Below are 15,648 nucleotides of genomic sequence, written 5' to 3'. Positions count from 1 at the left end.
ATGACATAAATCCAGACGGAGGGACAGTCTAGAAAAGAGCTGGACTGTACTCTTCAAAAACATCAAGGCCATGAAAGAAAAATTATTTCCAAATAAACGTTATCTGTAGAGACAAAGTAGAATGATGGTTGTATTTTTAGTAGAGATGAGGTTTCACCACGTTGCTCAGGCTGGTCTCGAACTCCTGACCTCATGTTCCACCTGCCTTGGCCTCCCAATACAGGAGCACCCAGATACATAAAGCAAGTTCTCTATGACTCACAAAGAGACTTAGACTCCCACACAATAATAGTGGGAGACTTTAACACCCCATTGTCAATATTAGACAGATCAACGAGACAGAAAATTAACAAGGATATCCAGGACTTGAACTCAAGCCTGGACCAAGCAAGCTAAATAGACATTTACAGAACTCTCCACCCCAAATCCACAGAATATGCATTCTTCTCAGCACCACATCACATCTACTCTAAAATTGACCACATAATTGGAAGTGAATCACTCCTCAGCAAATGCAAAAGAACGGAAATTGTAACAAAGTCTCTCAGACCACAGCGCAATCAAGTTAGAACTCAGAATTCAGCAACTAACTCAGAAACTCACAGCTTCATGGAAACTGAACAACTGGCTCTTGAATGTTGACTGGATAAACAATGAAATGAAGGCAGCAATAAAGATGTTCTTCGAAACCAACGAGAACGAAGACACAATGTATCAGAACATTAAAGCAGTGTCTAGAGGAAAATATATAGCAATAACTGCCCAGATGAGAAGCAAGAAAAGATCTAAAATCGACACCCTATTGTCAAAGTTGAAAGAGCTAGAGGAGCAAGATCAGAAAAACTCAAAACCTAGCAGAAGCAGTCATGGCTTCTGAGTCACTGGGAACCTCTAGTAATGCAAATTCCTCGGCACCACGCCAGACTTACTAAGTGAGAAATTCTGGGGTGGAGACTAGTAATCTGAATTTTTTTTTTTTTTTTTTTGAGACAGAGTCTCCCTCTGTCGCCCAGGCTAGAGTAACAGTTACGCGATCTCAGCTTACTGCAACCTCCGCCTCCCAGGTTTCAAGTGATTCTCCTGCCTCAGCCTCCCGAGTAGCTGGGATTATAGGCGAGTGCCACCAGGCCCAGCTGGGTTTTTGTATTTTTAGTAGAGATGGAGTTTCACCGTGTTAGCCAGGATGGTCTCAATCTCATGAGCTTGTGATCCGCCTGCCTCAGCCTCCCAAAGTGCTGGGATTACAGGTGTGAGCCACCATGCCCAGCAGCAATCTGAATTTTAACAAACCTGCCAAGTTATTCTGATGCACCAAAATGTGAAAAACCCTGTGCTAAAAGAAAGATGAGGTTAAACAGTTTTTATAAAACACAGCTTTATTGAGATATAATTCACACCACTCACTTAAGTGTACAAGTCAATGATTTTTAGTATATTTACAGGGTTGTGCAACTATCACTACTGAAATAGTTTGTAATTAATAGGTTAAAAAAAAAAACAACAACCCTGGCCGGGCATGGTAATTCCTGCCAGTAATCCCAGCACTTTGGGAGGCAGAGGCAGGCAGATCACTTGAGGTTAGGAGTTTGAGACTAGCCTGGCCAACGTGGGGGTTATTATATCGAATTAATAGGTGATAGAACTGAGGCACACAGTGGGTACTCTCCGTCCCAGCAAATCCATGAAGGAGCAAAGATTCTAAAATGGGACTGCCTATCTATAAAATCCAGGTCCTTTCCATTCCTTTGATTCTAAATTGTGTGCTTCAGTTAAAAAAATACCTTACACTGACTTCAGGCTTCCCCCACTTCATCCAACTTTACAGGTGAGGAGAATGAAGCCAAGAGAGGTGGTAATTGGGAGAATGTAGGGTGGGTCTTTTATCATGTTGTTGCTTACTTCTCATGGTCTGAGAACCAGCATATCAACATCACTTGGGAACTCGTGAAACATTTGGAATTTCAGGCCTCACTCAGGTCTACTCAATTAAAATCTGCATTTGAACAGATCTCCTGGTGACTTACATGCCCTTCAAAGTTTGAGATGCACTGCTCTAGCAGCCTTTTTTTTTCTTTCATTTTTTTTTTTTTTTAGACAAGGTCTCACTCTATTGCCCAGGCTGGAGTATAGTGGCACCATCGCAGCTCACTGCAACCTCTGCCGCTTCCTGAGTTCAAGTGATTCTTGTGTCCCAGCCTATGGAGTAGCTGGGATTACAGGCATGAGCCACCATGCTGGCTAATCTTTGTATTTTTAGTAGAGATGGGGTTTTACCATGTTAGCCAGGCTGGTCTTGAAGTCCTGACTTCAAGTGATATGCCCGCCTCAGCCTCCCAAAGTCCTGGGATTACAGGCATTAGCCACCGTGCCTGTCCCCTAGCAGGCTTTTGAGTAAGACTAGAGTAGGACTGGCAGGTGATGGGGGTTGGCTGATCATGAACCCGGTGTGGAGGGATGGGGAGGTGGCTCCCCTGTGTGGTGGGTGAGGGCTGGGCTAAGTGGTCAACTCACCCTGATGCTCCAAGTGCCCCAGGCATGTGGCAGTGTGTACCTCTGTGGTGACCCAGCAGCTGCTGCCAGAGCCCAGCCCCGAGGCTCCCAAGCCCTGGCCCTGCCGTGTAAGCACTTCAGATGGAAGCATGAGGAAGGACATCATGGCTTACAGTCTTGAGGACCTCCTTCTTAAGGTGAGAGTGCCCTGTGTGTTGCACAGCCCAGCTGTGAGCTGGGATTCAGCAGAGATGGAGGTCAGGGCTTAGAAGGTGACACGGTTTCCTTTCTGATACCAGCGCCTACTGATGGTAATGCCAGCCTGGAGAGTTGTCCAACTGAGTAGCGATGGCTGATGTCTGTTTGGTAACAGAAGGAGGGCAGTATGTACGTTACCATCCTATGCTATCGGTAGGTCAGTGGTATTTTCAGGGCATATTTTTCTTGCTGGAAAATACCTGGCTTCCCTCTTCCATTAGTTCTTAAACTTGTAGAAATGCCTGAAAGTTAGGGAAATGAGCAGGAGTTTAGAGATTCCCTTCCCATCTCCTACCTTCAGCCAGGGCAAGTTCTCCTTAAATCTGCCTTCCAAAGAGGAACTTCCATGGAAGGCTTTGTTAATAACTGTGCAAGACTTTCCTCAAAGTATTGATTGGGCAAGCTTCCAGAGGAGGAAACCAGGGGCACACGGCTATTGTGGACAGTACTAAGAGCAGGCTCCCTAAGAAAGACAGGCTCCCTCATTCCTATCATGTTTCCACTCTGTTGGGTGTAACTTTCCCCATTCCCCTCTCACAGCCTCTTCTCATCTTGCTCTGTGTTAATCACACAGTTACATGGGCACCAGCTTCACTGGCCCATTCGCTGATCATCTCATCTCTTTTTTTTTTTGAGACGGAGTCTCGTTCTATCACGCAGGCTGGAGTGCAGTGGCGTGATCTCAGCTCACTGCAACATCCGCCTCCCAGGTTCAAGCAATTCTCCTGCCTCAGCCTCCTGAGTAGCTGGGACTACAGGCACATGCCATCACGCCTGGCTAATTTTTTTGTATTTTAGTAGAGTTGGGTTTTCACCACGTTGCCCAGGCTGGTCTCGGACTCCTGAGCTCAGGCATTCTGCCCACCTCAGCCTCCTAAAGTGCTGGGATTACAGGCATGAGCCACTGTGCACAGCTCAAGATGGAGTCTTGCTCTGTCAAGTTTCCTCCCCTATTTCTGTGTATTAGTTCTGTTCTTCTAGGGAGCCAGTTTCCCCTCCTTTGTAAGGCTTCTGGCTGTGCACACTACATTTCTTGTGCTTTCAATCAAAAGGATTCATTCATACTCTAGTCTGGACTTGGTGCTGTTTTTTTGCCCTGAAGTCTTGCCACCCCTGGCATCAAGATATCCTTGTATATGGCTTCCCCTGGAGGAAGCAATTGCAAACTAACAATACCTTACATTGTACATAGTACACATACAATACAAAACTTTTCCTGAATCATTTGAGAGTAAGTTGCCAACTTGCTGCTTATTACTCTTGGATACTTCAGTATGCATTTTCTACAAAGGAGGATATTCTCCTGTGTAGCCCTCATACAACTATTAAAATCAGGAAACGGTATTATATTACATTACGGTAATTGAATCCTGAGACTCAAGCATTGCCAGTTGTCCCAATAATATCCTTTGTAGCGAAAGGATCCAGGTCAGGATCCAGTGTTTATTTAATTGTATGTCTCTTTAGTTTCCTTCAGTCTGAAACAATTTCTCAGTCTTTCCTCGACTTTTATGGCCTTGACTATTTTGAAGATTATGTGCCAGCTATTTTTGTTTACTGTCCCTTGGTTTGGAAATATCTGTTTCTTTAACTCAAGTTGTATATCTTTGGCAGGAATATGATAAAAATAAGTTGCAGGCCAGGTGTGGTGGCTCACGCCTGTAATCCTAACATTTTGGGAGGCCGAGGCAGGATTGCTTGAGCCCAGGAGTTCAAGACCAGCTGGGGCAACATAATGAGACTCCATTTCTACAAAAATAATACAAAAATTAGCTGGACATGGTGGTGTGCACCTGTAGTCCCAGTTACTCAGGAGGCTGAGGCAGGATGATCGCCTGAGCCTAGGAATTTGAGGCTACAGTGAACTGTGATTGCACCACTGCACTCTTCTGTGTGACAGAGTGAGACTCTGTCTCAAAAAAATTTAAAAAAAGATTGTGACTGCAAAATTATGTGCAATTTTGATTTGTCACCTTACTGTTTTGTTTTGATTATTCAAATAAGGTGGTAGGTATAGTCAAGCTTCTTCATGTAACATTTTTCCCTCTGTTATTTATTTTCTAGGTCAATATTTTGTACTAAATAAACATTGAATTCTTCTTTTGTCAGTGTATTCACTTACTGTTTTTTAGAGAAAGGGTCTTGCTCCATTGCCCAGACTGGAGTGCAGTGGTGTGATGATGGCTCACTGCAGCCCAAAACTCCTAGGTTCAAGTGATCCTGCCACCTCAGCCTCCCGACTCACTAGGATTATAGGTACATGATCTCACACTTAATTTTTAAATTTTTTTTATAGAGATGGGGTCTAGCTATGTTTCCCAGCCTGGTCTCAAACTCCTGGCCTCAAGTGATCCTCCCATCTTGGCCTCCCAAAGTGCTGGGATTAGAGGCATGAGCCACCATACCTGGCCTGTTTATTTATTCATTTATATCATAAGGGATAAACATATTCCTATTTTAGTAGAATATATGAATGGTAACAGATTATTTATTGATGCTCAAGTTGTCCTGTACTTGTCTGGTTGAATACCTTTCAACCTCCACTTCTGTGTCTTTTATTCATGTCCCCATCATTCTTTGCATGCTTTCTTACTTTCTGGTGCAGCAAAGTATTACAGGCTCATCTTGTATTTTCCCTGCCCTAGTTCTTGAATTGGTCATTTTTTCTAAGGAGGTCTGCTTCATTTTAGTGGAGAATGGTATTCAGAAACCAAGATCAGGGAGCTAGGTATGTTCATTGCAATTGGTGTGTTGCTGATCCCAGGCCATTACTGGAAGATTTTTAAGTAGCAAAATATATTCCTTAGTGGATCCAAGCAAGAAAAGTGAAGTGAGAATTCCATTGTTCCAAGATAACTAATGATGTGGTTGTAAATGTCCTAAGGAGTCTATTCTTATTATGGACCATGTATTTTGGCAGGTGACTTGCAGTATTTCTTCTCATGAGAGCCTTAAGGTAGTTACCACTATTTTCATTCTCCAGAGGCAGAGGCCAAGTACATTCAGTGGGATTGAAACCCAGGCAGTTAACCCATGTCATGACACTTTTGCATTTAATCACTGTAACAATTTAAAAACTGTAGTTGAAGCCGGGCGTGGTGTCTCACGCCTGTCATTCCAGCACTTTGGGAGGCTGAGGCGGGCAGATCACCTGAGGTCAGGAGTTTGAGACCAACCTGACCAACATGGAGAAACCCCATCTCTACTAAAAAAAAAAAAAAAAATACAAAATTACTGGGTGTGGTGATGCATGCCTGTAATCCCAGTTGCTCTGATGGCTGAGGCAGGAGAATCACTTGAACCCAGGAGGTGGAGGTTGCAGTGAGCCGAGATCATGCCATTGCACTCCAGCCTGAGGAAAAAGAGCAAAACTCCATCTAAAACAAAACAAAACAAAACAAAACTATACTTGTCTCAACTTTTTTTGATTATGAAACTAGTTCAGAGAAGTGAGATAAGTAAAAATGGACCAAAAACCTAAATGTAAGAGCTAAAACTATAAAACCCTTAGAAGAAAACATAAACATAATATGTAAGTCTTCATTACCTTAATTTCCTAGATATGGCACCAAAGCACGGCAACCAAAGGAAAACAACTAGACTTCATCAGCAATAAAACGTTTTTTTTTTTTTTGAGATGGAGTCTTGCTTTGTCTCCCAGGCTGGAATGCAGTGGTGCAATCTAGAGTCACTGCAACCTCTGCCTCATGGGTTCAAGTGATTCTTGTGCCTTAGCCTGCTGAGTAGCTGGGATTACAGGTGCCTGCCACCACGCCCAGCTGATTTTTTGTATTTTTAGTAGAGACAGGGTTTTACCATGTTGACCAGGCTGGTCTCGAACTCTTGACCTCAGAAGATCCACCTGACTGTGCTTCCCAAAGTTCTGGGATTACAGACATGAGCCTAAAACTTTTGTATATCAAGAGATGCTATCAAGAAAGTAAAAAACACAACCACAAAATGGGAGAAAATACTTGCAAATCATATAGCTGATAAGGGTCTAATATTAAGAATATATAGAGAGCGCTTACAACTGAACAATACAAAGACAACCCAATTAAAAATGGGCAAAGGATTTGAGTAGAGATATTTCTCCAAAGAAGATACACAGTGGCCAATAAACACATGAAGAGATGCTTGGCCGGATGCATTGGCTCATGCCTATAATCTAGCACTTTTGGAAGTTGGAGGTGGGCAGATTGCTTGAGCCCAGGAGTTCAAGACCAGCCTGGGTGACATGGCAAAACCCCATTTCTACAAAAAAAATACAAAAATTAGCTGGGAATGGTGGTGCATGCCTGTAGTCCCAGCTACTTGGGAGACTGAGGTGGGAGGATCACTTGCACCTAGGAGGCTGATGCTGCAGTTAGCCTTGATGGCACCACTGCACTCCAGCCTGGGTGAGAGCGAGACCCTTTTTTTTTTTTAAAAAAGGCTCAGCATCATTAATCATTAGGGGAATGCAAATAAAAATCACTTCATCTACTAAAAAGTGGTTCTAAGGCTGGGTGTCATGGCTTATGCCTGTAAAATCCAAGCACTTTAGGAGTCTGAGGCGGGAGGGTTGCCTGAGCACCCAGGAGTTCGAGAACAGCCTTGGCAACATGATGAGAGCTTGTCTCTATTTAAAAAAAAAAGAAAGAAAGAAAGAAAGAAATTGATTTGAAAGTAGGTATAAAAAGGATTTTTGGCTAAAATGCAGACAATAAAAGCATCAGTGAGGATGTAAGGAAACTGGAATTCTCATACATTGCTAGTGGGGATGTAAAATGATACAACCACTTTGGAAAACAGTTTGGTAGCTCCTCAGAGTTAAATATAGGCCCACTGTGGTGGCTCACACTTGTAATCCCAGAATTTTGGGTGACCAAGGAAGGAGGACTGCTTGAGCCCAGGAGTTTGAGACCAGCCTGGGCAACAAAGTAGGATGCTGTCTCCACCAAAAAAAAAAAAAAAAAAAAAATTAGCCAGGCCACATGGCACAAGCCTGTAATCTCAGCTCCTTGGGAGGCTACAGCATGAGAATCACTTGAGCCCAGGAGGTTGAGGCTGCAGTGAGCTGTGATCCTACCACTGCATTCCAACTTGGGTGAAAGAGCAAGACCCTGTCTCCAAAAACGGAAAAAAAAATTTAAACATAGAGTTAATGCATGACTCAGCAATTCTACTTTTAGGTATATGCCCAGGAGAATTGAAAACATATGTTCATATAAAAACTTGTATACAGGGGCCAGGCGCCGTGGTTCATGCCTATAATCTCGGCACTTTGGGAGGCCGAGGTGTGTGGATCACGTGAGGTCAGGAGTTTGAGACCAGCCTAACCAATATGGTAAAACCCCATCTCTACTAAAATTACAAAATTTAGCTGGGTGTGGTGGTGTACACCTATAGTCCCAGCTACTCAGGAGGCTGAAGCAGGAGAATTGCTTGAACCCGGGAGGTGGATGTTGCAGTGAGCCAAGATCACACCATTGAACTCCAGCTCGGGCAACAGAGCGAGACTCCATCTCAAAAACTAATAAAAAATAAAAATTAAAAAATAAAAACTTGTACACAAAAACTCACTCATAGCAGCATTACTCATAATAGTCAAAAAGAAACAATCCAAGTGTTCATCCATTATAAATAGATTTTAAAATGTGGGGTATAGCTATATAGTAGAATATTATTTAGCCCTCCGCCACGCCTGACAAAAAAAACACATGAATCACTTCCGGGCATGATAGCACATGTCTGTAATAGCAGCACTTTGGGAGGCTAAGGTAGGAGGATCCCTTGAGGCCAGGTGTTTGAGATCAGCCTAAGCAACATAGCCAGACACCATCTTTACAAAAAAACATAAAAATTAGGCAGGTGTAATAGCATGCACCTGTAGTCCCAGCTACTCAGGAGGCTGAGGCAGGAGGATTGCTTGTGCCCAAGAGTTCAAGGCTGCAGTGAGCTACGATTATGTCATATGCTCTCTATTTATGCTTATGATATGCTTATGATTACTGCATTCCAGCCTATTAGTCACTGCACTATTAGATAGTGGTGATGGTTGCTCAACTTTTTGAAAATACTAAAACCCCTGAATTGTACAGTTTTAGAGAGTAACTTTTAGAGTATGCAAACTATACCACAATTAAAAATTATATGTGACTTACATTATATTTTATTGAACAATATTGTTCCAGACTATGAACCCTGAAGCCAGGAGCCAAGAGGTACCATGATAAAGTCTCTGGGTAGTGATTCCACAGCAGAGGGCCTGGGCTCCAGTTCCACCTCATAGATCCCAGCCCACTTGTTCTTTCCCTGGCAGCCAAGGAGCTATGATGTGGGGTTTCACCAGACTGGCTCTGTGGCTCCATAGGGATGGCAGAAGCATCACTGACCTTATTCCCCAGGTTCAGGACACTCTGATGCTGGCAGACAAGCCCTTCTTGCTGGTGCTGGAGGAAGACGGCACAATTGCAGAGACAGAAGAGTACTTCCAAGCCCTGGCAGGGGATACAGTGTTCATGGTCCTCCAGAAGGGGCAGAAATGGCAGCCCCCCTCAGAACAGGTGAGGTCCCGCCTGTCAGGGGAGAAAATCAGGACCCTGGGAGAAATCTTCAAGGGGTGCTAACCATCTGCTTGTCTCCATGCAGGGGACTAGGTACCAACTGTCCCTCTCCCATAAGCCTGCCAAGAAGATTGATGTGGCCCGTGTAACCTTTGACTTGTACAAGCTGAACCCACAGGACTTCATTGGCTGCCTGAATGTGAAGGCGACATTTTATGATATGTACTCCCTTTCCTATGATCTGCACTGCTATGGGGCCAAACGCATCATGAAGTGAGTGAATTGGGATTTGGTGGGGACAGGGTGGGTACAGGCAATGGGAGAACCCCTGTCTGTTCATGTGGACTCAGCCTGGGTCTGACATTGGTACTGACACAGCATAGCCTGTAACAGACAACACAGAGTCTGATGGGCTTTTGAAGTGCTAGGGATGACACTGGTGTGTGCCCAAGGGCCACACATGTTCCTCCTGGTGGAACCTGAATGCATTTTGTTTTTATGACTACTTTAGCAACTACATTTTTAAACTGAAAATAGGAAGTTTTCCTAAGTAGTATTCTACTCAATTTTTTAAAAATGAACATGTGTTGGCCAAGCATGGTGACTCACACCTGTAATCCCAGCACTTTGCGAGGCCAAGGCAGGTGGATTACTTGAGGTCTGGAGTTTGAGACCAGCCTGGCCAACATAGCAAAACCCAATCTCTACAAAAATACAAAAATTAGCCAGGCATGGTGGTGCATGCCTGTAACCTCAACTACTCAGGAGGCTGAGGCAGGAGAATTGCTTGAACCCGGGAGGCAGACTTTGCAGTGAGCCGAGATTGTGCCACTGAACTCCAGCCAGGGCAACAGAGCATGACTCTGTCTCAAAATAAGAAAAAAAATGTATGTGTCAAAGATTTAATGGAATTCATTGATTAATGAGAGAACTAGCAAGAAGTTACAATCAGTTCAAAGGAGAATTCAAAATCCCATATATATATAGGTCCAGCAAGAATGATGAGATAGCCTGGGTGGAGTGGATCTCACCTGGAATCCCAGCACTTTGGGAGGTCAAGGAAGGAGGATCTCTTGAGCTCAGGAGTTTGAGAGCCTGGGCAACATAGTGAGACCCTGTCTCTACCACACTTGCACATGCATGCGCACACTCACACAAAATGTTGGGAGTGGTAGTACGTGCCTATAATCTCAGCTAGGTGGGAGGATTGCTTGAGCCCAGGAGTTTGAGGCTGCAGTGGGCTGTGTATTCCAGCCTGGGCAACAGAGTGAGACCTTGTCTCTAAAAAGAAGAAAAAAAGAGATGAATGTGTATATACAAAATTGGGTTATTTCCCCCATGGGGATGGGAGGGATGAAATAATCTTCCCTCCATAAGACAGAATTAATTTGCAAGTCTTATGGACCAGAGTCATTTGTATTATATAACAAACTTTTCTTAAAACTTATTTTGAAAGTCTAACCAAGTGTTGCAGGAAGCATAAGAATATGTGAGGTCATAAGTCAAGTGCCGTCATGGCAATGTTTCCCAAATTCGGCTACTCCAGTGGCACCCTGGGGCATCCTTACCTGTTGGGTGGATGTAGCCACCAAAGCTGAAGTGATTGAATCAGTCCAAAGCCACAAGGCTTGCTAGCAGCAGAGCATGACTGCTGGTCCATCTTTCCAATTAGTCTATTCTTCCCCAATTCCTTCATTCAGTATTTCCTGAGTGCCCACTGTGTGCTTGGCCCTATGCTGTAACTACAGATTCAGAGATGAACAAAATACCAGAACAAGTTCCATGAGGGCAGGACTTCCTGTGGCCTCCAGTACCTTGGTTAATGCTGACATGTAGTAGTTGTTTAAATGATGGTAGAATAAATGAAGCCACAGGTGATCTCTGTTCACATGGGGCTGCTGAGAAATCCTGTTCAGGGTCCCAAGAGTTCTACAAGATCACGGGTAGCTAGAACATATCAGACCTTCTTGCTTTCTTCGTTGATCTCCTGCAGACACAATCTGCAGATGAGGACACTGAGGCTGTGTGGGTATCTGCTTGCCAGAGACAACAGTTGGTGGCAGGCTGAGCCTGGTTCTGTGGCTGAGAGTTCCATTTTCTCCATGGCTACTTCTTCCAGGATACTACCATCTCATGTCCCCTCTTGATCTTGGACTGCCACCAATAGTCTGCATATTTCAAAATTGAGAACAAGAAATTTCAGACCTTAAACTCAGTCCAGTTAGGGGAGGTGGTATTCTTAGACCTAAACACAGTAGATATGTTGGTATCAAAAAGATAATGGCAAGCTGGAATCAGCTTAGTGACTTAGTGGTATCACTGGGTTTTTAAAAATTGTGATAAATATATATAACACAAAATCTGTCATTTGAACCATTTTAAAAGTGTACAATTCAGTGGCATTAAGTGCATTCACAATATGGTGCAGCCATCCCTGTCATCCATTTCCAGACCTCTTGCATTATCCCAACCAGAAACTCTGTCCCTGAAGCACGAAGTCTCTATTCCTCCTCCCTGAAGACCCTGGTCACCTCCATCCCACTTTCTGCTATGAGTTTGCCAGTTCTAGTACGCGCATGGAACTGGAATCAGACAATACTCGTCCTTTGGGTCTGGCTTCCTTCACTTCAAATAACTTTTTCAAGGGTCATTCATATTGCAGCATGGATTAGAATGTCATTCCTTTTAAGGCTGGTCAGCTAGGTTGAAAGCCTCAGTTCCCTAATTTGAGAAGTAGGTGTACTTCTAAGGTGTAGCATTGAAAATGTAAAGCGTTCTTCTGTGCAGAAGTGAATAGTTCTAAGTTCTTTCTGCCCCCTACACCCTGGTCAGACCACAAGTTCACTTATTTTTTTTTTATTATTATTTTTTTGAGACAGATTCTCAGTCCGTTGCCAGGCCCCAGGCTGGAGTGCAGTGGCACAATCTTGGTTCACTGCAACCTCCGCTTCCCAGGTTCAAGCAATTCTCCTGCCTCAGCCTCCAAGTAGCTGGGACTACAGGCACACATCATCATGCCCAGCTAATTTTTGTATTTTTAGTAGAGACAGAGTTTCACCATGTTGGCCAGGATGGTCTCGATCTCTTGACCTTGTGATCTGCCCGCCTCAACCTCCCAAAGTGCTGGGATTACAGGCTTGAGCCACCGCACCCGGCCAAGTTCACTTATTGAATGAACGTTAATAAAAGACTAAAGTTTGAATAGCCAGGGAGCACTTCTTTGCCTTTTGTTTTTCCTTCCCTAATCCCAACTGTGACTAGACACCTCGAGTGACCCTCACTCATCTCTTTCAAATAGATTTGGTAAGAATTTGATTAAAATTGTTTAGCATTCTTTTAATTTTTTTAGAGACAGGGTCTTACTCTGTTATCCAGGCTACAGTACAGCCATGCAGTCATGGCTCATTGCAGGCTCAACCTCCTAGCTCAAGCAATCCTCCTGAGTAGCACAAGTGTGTGCTACCACGCTGGGCTAGTTCTTTAATGTTTTTGTAGAGATAAGAGTTCACTATGTTGACCAGACTGGTCTTGAACTCCTGGCCTCAAGCCGTCCTCCTCGGCCTGCCAAAGTGCTGGAATTATTGACGTGATCCAGAACAACTAGCCAAAGTTGTCTAGCATTCAGCTGCTCTGGAACCCATCCCCGCTTCTCCATTTCCCCTACTTGCTAAATATCTGACCCTGTATTAATTACTTTATGCTATTTCAGCCTCATGACCTTGGATGACAGGTGTGGTCCCATTTTACCCACGAGGGAGGTGAAGCTCAGAACTAGAGCAGTTTCCTTAGGGGAGGGGACAGTGGGGGGTGGGGAGTAGGGGAGAGATATCATGGGGAGAAATGCCAGATATAGGTGAAGGGGAGGAAGGCAGCAAATCGCACTGCCATGTGTGTACCTATGCAACCATCTTGCATGTTCTTCACATGTACCCCAAAACCTAAAATACAACTTAAAAAAAAAGAACTAGAGCAGTTTGCTGAAGTTCACCCAGTTAGTGACTGGATTAGGATTTAGCCCTGCTTGATTCAGGTTCTGTTCTCAGTACATGATCATGCCAGGCATGGGTGTCCAGCACTCTGAACATCAGCTAGACTGAAGGTGACTTGGAAAGGCCTCAGAGTCTAGAACAGCAGTCTCAAGGGGCAGAGCCACGTGATGGAGATTAATCTGGTTGGTCCAAAGTAGCAGTAGAAAAAATAGAAGGCCTTATGAAATGAGCTGGGGTTTTGCATGAGAAGGTAGGGAGGTTCCGGGCATCTGAGGTAGAATTGCAGGTCCTCGCCCTAGTTCTGATCGTGTCTGTGTCATCTGTTCCTATTTGCACATCGCTCTAGAACTGATGAAGTGCTTTTAGTGCTACTACCTCAGTGGTATTCAAGTGTTATTAATGAAGAAAACAAGCATAAGGAAACCAATCCCTTCCAGGCCAGCATGGGAATATGGGGGTGCAGGGAGGGGTATACTCATGTTTTATTTTTATTTATTTATTTATTTTTGGGATGGAGTCTTGCTCTGTCGCCCAGGCTGGAGTGCAATGGTGCAATCTGGGCTCACTACAACCTCTGTCTCCCGGGTTCAAGCAGTTCTTGTGCCTCAGCCTCTCGACCTTAAGTAGCTGAGATTACAGGTACGCACCACCACGCCTGGCTAATTTTTTTATTTTTTAGTAGAGATGGGGTTTCGCCATGTTGGCCAGGCTGGTCTGAAACTTCTCACCTCAAATGATCTGCCTGCCTTGGCCTCCCAAAGTGCTGGGATTACAGGCGTGACCCACCAAGCCTCATGTTTCTTTTTTTTTCTTTCTTTTTTTTTTTTGAGACAGTCTTGCTCTGTCACCCAGGCTGGAGTTCAGTGGCACCATCTCGGCTTACTGCAACCTCCGCCTCCTGGGTTCAAGCAATTCTCCTGCTTCAGGTTTTCAAGTAGCTGGGATTACAGGCACCCACCACCATGCCTGGCTAATTTTTGTATTTTTAGTAAGGAAGGGGTTTTACCATGTTGGCCGTGCTGGTCTCAAACTCCTGACCTCAGGTGACCCACCTGCCATGGCCTCTCAAAGTGCAAGGATTACAGGCGTGAGCTACCATGCCCGGCCTACTTTGTGGTCTTGACTTGCATGCCCTCTCATTCCACCCAGGGAGGCTCTCTGCTGGGCCCTCTTCAGCATGCAGACCACGGGTCACGTGCTGCTTGGCACCTCCTGTTACCTACAGCAGCTCCTCGATGCTATGGAGGAAGGGCAGCCCCGCAAGGGCAAAGCTTCATCCCTCATCCCGACCTGTCTGAAGATACTGCAGTGAAAGCCCAAGCCCTTGGAAGCTTTCCCCAGCAAAGGACTAGACTGGGGGCCGCATGCTCAACTGGTAGTGCCCACAAGCCTGGCAGCTGTAGAGCCGCTAACCTCCCTACACCTCCCTCACCGTGCAGGACCCTGAGTGAGGAGGAGGGTCTGGGAACCTGGGTGGGTTGGCTAAAGGAGAATCTCAGGCTCCTGGCCTGGCCCAGCTCCTTCCTGCCCAAGGCAGCTTAGCTGACCCAGACTGGTCCCTGCAGCTGTGGCGTGACGTCTGCCCCTCAGCAATCCTGCCTCGTAGGCTGCACTTTCATGGTGCCCTCGACCTCCTGGCCCGCAATTCTGGAACATTCCTGAGTGAATTCTCAAGCATACCAGGATGTGATATTAGGGAGTTTGCAATAAATTATCGATGCTGATATATCTTCTTTGCCTGTGTTATTTGGGGGTGGGGTTCCACCTGGAAGGTTGGAGAGGGCTAAGGGAAGAGAAGAATCTATTGTCAAACCATTCTCTATAATGTAGGATTACAGATAATAGCACCTTTTCTACCAAAGGGAAAAAAAAGAGCTGGGCACAGTGACATGTGCCTGCAGTCCCAGCTACTCAGGAGGCTGAGGTGGGAGGCATCCCTTGAGCCTAGGAGTTCAAGCCTGGCCTGAGACATAATAGCGAGACCCAAGTCTCTCTAAAAAACAAAATTGCAGTTGATTTTGAAACTAAAGTCTGCTGAATTTGAGACTTGAGTTGACCATGTAATCGATACCATAAGTAACAATTTCCTAGTTAAATTCACCTATCAGAAAAGCTTCAATTGGGCAGGCAGGATTAATCACTCTTCTAATTTCTCAGTGTCCCATTTTATAATAACAGTTTAAGTGGTTACGTGAAAAACTACTACTCGAGCTGTAAGGCATTGCTCGGTCAATGCCCATCCTAACTTGCCAGACAGCTTATCTTTCATGTTCAGGACTTTCAACCTCAGGATTTTGAAGTGGGCTCATGCCATTGTGTTCCACCTTGGGTGACAGAGTGAGACTCCATCTCAAAAAAAAATC

General features: G+C 44.8%; 1 protein-coding gene across 1 annotated transcript; it reads left to right on the top strand.

The window, feature by feature from the left end:
- The first annotated feature begins 9,152 nt into the window (after positions 1–9,152).
- On the top strand, positions 9,153–14,597 carry LOC135268103 (lipid transferase CIDEC-like). The gene is made up of 3 exons (XM_064384137.1): positions 9,153–9,296; positions 9,382–9,569; positions 14,435–14,597. Exons 1-3 carry the CDS (start codon positions 9,153–9,155, stop codon positions 14,595–14,597), a joined length of 495 nt encoding a protein of 164 aa, XP_064240207.1.
- The last annotated feature ends 1,051 nt before the right edge of the window (positions 14,598–15,648 follow it).

The sequence above is a fragment of the Aotus nancymaae genome, unplaced genomic scaffold, assembly GCF_030222135.1.
Source record: "Aotus nancymaae isolate 86718 unplaced genomic scaffold, 86718_ANA_hifiasm-v0.15.2.pri h1tg000036l, whole genome shotgun sequence".
NCBI lineage: Eukaryota > Metazoa > Chordata > Mammalia > Primates > Aotidae > Aotus > Aotus nancymaae.
The sequence above is the reverse complement of the archived record's forward strand: the minus strand, read 5'-3'. Positions and strand labels throughout refer to the sequence as shown.

Bases quoted from the DNA above. Each gene is read 5' to 3' on its own strand.
- LOC135268103 (XM_064384137.1), top strand. From the start codon at position 9,153: ATGCTGGCAGACAAGCCCTTCTTGCTGGTGCTGGAGGAAGACGGCACA. The intron at 9,297-9,381 runs GTGAGGTCCCGC...GTCTCCATGCAG, and splicing joins GGCAGCCCCCCTCAGAACAG to GGGACTAGGTACCAACTGTC. The intron at 9,570-14,434 runs GTGAGTGAATTG...CATTCCACCCAG, and splicing joins GGGGCCAAACGCATCATGAA to GGAGGCTCTCTGCTGGGCCC.